Source organism: Delphinus delphis, chromosome 8 (genome assembly GCF_949987515.2).
Source record: "Delphinus delphis chromosome 8, mDelDel1.2, whole genome shotgun sequence".
NCBI classification, from domain to species: domain Eukaryota; kingdom Metazoa; phylum Chordata; class Mammalia; order Artiodactyla; family Delphinidae; genus Delphinus; species Delphinus delphis.
Genome location: NC_082690.1, coordinates 62663794 through 62668426, shown reverse-complemented (window position 1 = coordinate 62668426; position 4633 = coordinate 62663794). Strand labels below are relative to the sequence as shown.

The 4633-nt window shown below is 35.5% G+C and overlaps 1 protein-coding gene across 1 annotated transcript in view; it reads right to left on the bottom strand.

Annotated features, from left to right (window-relative positions):
- Window positions 1-2823, bottom strand: part of LOC132429095 (olfactory receptor 10A2) — a 5957-nt gene extending 3134 nt beyond the window's left edge. Inside the window, exons 1-2 of the mRNA XM_060017299.1 lie at window positions 2801-2823; window positions 541-553 (exon numbers count right to left, since the gene is read on the bottom strand). Coding sequence (XP_059873282.1) covers window positions 541-553; window positions 2801-2823 — 36 coding nt within the window. The remainder of the gene's footprint in view (window positions 1-540; window positions 554-2800) is intronic.
- Between the last annotated feature and the right edge of the window lie 1810 nt (window positions 2824-4633).

Genomic DNA, 4633 nt, shown 5'->3' with positions numbered 1-4633 from the left:
CCTGCCACAAGCATCTTATATTAATAAATCTACTTCTTACCTATCATTTTGCCTCTTGCTGAATTCCTTCTGTGCCAAGACATAAAGAACCTGAGCTTCATTAAGTCCTGAGATGAGTTGTGATGTTTCAGCCCTACGATTGTGGATTTGAGTTCCATCTGAGGTGCAGTTGCAGTTGGACCTGAATCCAGGTCACTGCTGCCTTCTCTGTGTCAGGCGTGAGTGAGCAGACTAGATGGGTTGGCCATGCTCCCAGTCCTGACTTAGGCGATCTATTCCCAGCTGTGCCTCTTTTGTCCTCAGGGCCAGGTGAAGGGCTGGCATCTGTATTTTCCCCCAGGTGTTTCTGGGCTCACCTTAGCTCCTCTTCCTTCCCTTCCTCAAGGGTACTGACCTTTCTTGACTCCACTGTCCTTTGGGACCCTAAAGAACGTCAGATGCAATTGGATGAAGTTCAAGAAAGGAAAACCGTACTCTAGGAATGTAGGATTGTGTAGAGAAAAGCACAAACGTTTTGGATTCTGAGTGACCTAAGTGAACCCCAGCACTAGAACTCTCTGGTTTGTGATGCCTAGCAATTTTATTAAACTCTCTGAGTTTCCGTTTCCATATTGCTTACACAAAGATAATATGCTTATTTTACAGGGTTGGTATGATGGGGTGGGATATATTAACAAGGATGTTAATGTACTCTATTACAGCATATATATTACTATATCATGAATATAATGTTATAATAACTTTCCCAAGAGCCAGTAATTGTTCAAAACAACTATTGACTAATTACTACAAGACAAGCATTGTTATAGACCCTTAGAGAGAGGAATGAACAAAACAAAGTCCCTGTGCTCATAAAGCTTACATTCAAATGGGGGAAGCCAGTCATTGAACAAATAAACAATTAAGAACTTAAGACTAAGTAGTTGCTATACACAAAATCCAGGATGGAAGAAATAGAAAACTGCTGAAAGAAAGGGCTCAATTAAATAGACTTCCTTTATTACAGGATCTTTTTGTCTTTTTGTTAATAGTAGGCTGGTCATTGTTAAGGAAGTTGTACAAGCAGAAGATATAAACCCTCGTCCAAAGGTTGATCAAGTGACTTGAGGCTACTGGCTTTTGAGAAGCCTAGAGAGCAGTACAGGATAGAGCTAGTGATTCAGGTTTTAAGAGTCATACAATTTTAGACACAGGAAAGGTTATACTGTTTCTTATTATAGTACAATTTTTAACAGTAAAATATTGTAAAAATTGTCTTAATTCCATCAATAGGCAACTGATTAAAAATTGTAGGTTTTCCATTGCAATACTATGTAACTGTGAATATATTAATGTGGGATAAACTCCAAGATAAATTTTTATTTGAAAAAAAGCAGGGTGAAGGAGATTGTATACACATTACACAAATTACATCTATTTAATAGAAATAAATATTATAAACCTACATATAAAATATGTAAATGGTAAATTTCTCAAAAGATACACAAAGAATTGATAATAGTTGTTGCATTTGGGCAAGGAAAGTGGGGAAGAACAGAGGTCAACCCTGAGAGGGAGATATTTTGATTGTATATTATTTTGTACTTAATTAATTTTATGCACATTTATTAAATTTTTAATAAAAATAAAAGACACTTGAAACAAAACAACACTTTTATTCTGGTTCCTCCCCTATTAATTTTTACCCTTATGACCTAGAGAAAGATATTAAAATTACTCCACGTCCCAATACTTGTTGTGAAAAGGAAATGCGATTAAATATAGAAAACATTCCAAGCCTTGGTGTATGTCATACAAAGCAGGTTTCATCAAAGTACTGTTTGACTTGAGACTTGAAGGTTTCCATCAGGGAGAGGAAGGGGCATTCCAGTTGACTGTAAGATGACCACATCACTTTGATTACTGCTATCATCACCGTTTCTGCAATTACACTTAATGTTCGTCAGATTGGCTTCCTTTTTTTCCACTAATTCACTAAACTTTCCTGCATTAGGATCTTTGCATAGGTTAATTCATTTGATTCTAATGTTTTTCCTCCTAATTTTCACCTGGTTAACTCCTACTCAATTTTCTGATACCACTTTCTGATTTTCTGTTGTTACTTCCTCAGAAAAGAGTTCCCTGACCTCCTTGTATTAGGAGTCCCATTTATTCTTCTTCAGAGAATTTTATTAGTTTACTTCATAGCAGTGGTAGCATTGTATAATTATATATTTATTTGTGAATTCTTTGTTTAATCCTCTCTTAATTGAGGGATTCTGTAAATCAGTACTTAGCAGTGAGTGTAAAGGACGATTGGGAAGAAAGAATGCAAGTCATGAGAATAGTGAGGAAGCTTATATAGTAATAATTCAGGAACAATGGCCTGGCTAGGCCAATGGCAGTGGCAATGTAAATGAGAATTGAAACAAAGGATGTGGAAGAATTTTGCCAAGGAAGAATTAGCAGGATTTAGAGACTGGTTGAATAGTTCCATGATAGCACTTATCAAAGTGTAGAATTATTACACAGTATAGCACTTTGCATAGGAGCTCTTAGAGGGCAGCACCTTGTTCATTTTTTGTTGTACCTTCAAGATTCAGTGTGTAAATGTTCACTGATCAAGTGAAAGAATATGGCAACAAAAGGGGGAATCAAAAAGAGGAATAAGTAACAAGTCAACGGCAATGGCAGTGGCAATGGGAATTAACAGGGATGAATAAAAAGTGTTGCCAAGGAAGAATCTGCAGGAGTTGAAGACTGGTTGTATACTCCTATGATACCGATTATCAAGTTGTAGCATTAGAGCAGAGTAAAGTACCTTGAATGATGTTTTAATTTCATAATCATCTGTTTACTTCTCTGACCCATTTAGTTGGATGAGCACTAACTAAACAGCAGCATGTATGTTCACCATCGTACCCTCAGAACTCAGTATATACATGTTCCCTGATGGAATGTAAAAATAAATCAATGAAAAATTAAATGAAAAAGAAGGGTAAATAATAAGAAAAACATTGACTAGATGTAGTGACTGGAGAATGAGTTTGTGTTTTATTCAAAGTAACCATGAGTTCAGAATTTCATCATGTAGGCATACCACACGGGTTGGAGTTGACTTACCATCTGTAGGTAACCCTCCGCTAACCGGCTCAGCACGCTTTCAACAAGCTCCGATCCTTAATCCATGTTCTGCATGGTTTGGACTTTTATGCTGAGTAGGGTGCCTGAGTGCTCAAGTGCACCTCTTTCTCTTTCTATGAACTCATGGGTGCATCATTCATCTTTGATTGTTGGTACTCAAAGTGTCCTCATACGTTACGTTACGGGTAACGTAAATTGTTTAAAACTTTGGAGTACAGCAGATAGTTATCACTTTCGGGTGGCTTGTTTATATCAGTGTATGGAAATAAACCCTCACAAACAACGTATGTTTACTAGTAAAGGGATAGTCATGTTTACATCTTTTTGTGGACATTTTGGATAACAATTCTGGTGGGCTTTGGGGGTTAAAATTTGGGGGGCTTTTGAGGAAAACATTTACAAGCAAAAGATCATTTGGGGGAGAAAATTAGTGGAAAATATCTTTGCTGTGTTTATTGTCACTGTTATTAGGGAGAAGGAAGCATCCTTCATAAAAGTTTATTTCATACATTAGTTTGAGAGCATTGTGCTAGATAGATACCTTGCTGCCTAAGCAGAAATGTCTTGGAGGCACGTGGAAACACGAAACACATTTGGGTGAGAAATCACTGCTAGAGGTAATGATCTGGGACTTAATCATTCATTTCGACAGTTATTGAGTATTAGTGAGTGCCAGGCAAAGGAATTTGAACATAATGAGAGGTTGTCCTTATACTCACCTGATAGATATGCATGTAAAATACAATTAATTACATTATCTTAAATGCTTTAGTAGTAATATAAGACCAAGATATGTATGACAAAGGCAAGTGACCTCAGCTTTGTCTAGGGGAATTAGAAGTGTTTCTAGCAGAAAAACATTTAGAATTGTATTCCAAAGAATAAAATTAGAGCTGAATCTTGAAAGATAAGTATAAATTAACTTAGCACGGGGAGGAGGTGGTGAGAGGGAGGAATTTTAGACAAAAAATTGTGTAAAGATACAACAGGTTAATAATAATTTCTACCATTTATTGAACACTTACTCTGTGCCAGGTATCTTCTTCATTCAGAAAATAAAAGTAATTTTATAAGTACTTTTAGTTCTCCCAAAGAAATAGCTCATCACACAATAGATCAGATAATTTCCACTGAAGTTGATCTCAACATTGTTTTTTGTTGTGTTTTGTTTTCTTTGCTAATTTTCACTCTCCTAAGAGCTCTTTTAATCTCTGTGTAAAACATTATTTTATTTACTTATTTCATACAACTTCTTTTGAGCTTCTACCTCTGTATTTTAGAAGAAGGAATATGCAATATTTTTATTTTATTTTTTTGAATTTTCTGAATTTATTTTTTTATACAGCAGGTTCTTATTAGTTATCCATTTTATACATATTAGTGTACATATGTCAATCCCAATCTTAAAGTACATGATATTTGGGATTCATACCTAGATTAATATTCTTGCTCTGACACTTAAATTGCTGTGACAATTAAACAAGTTACTTGCTTTTTTGAAACAAGTACC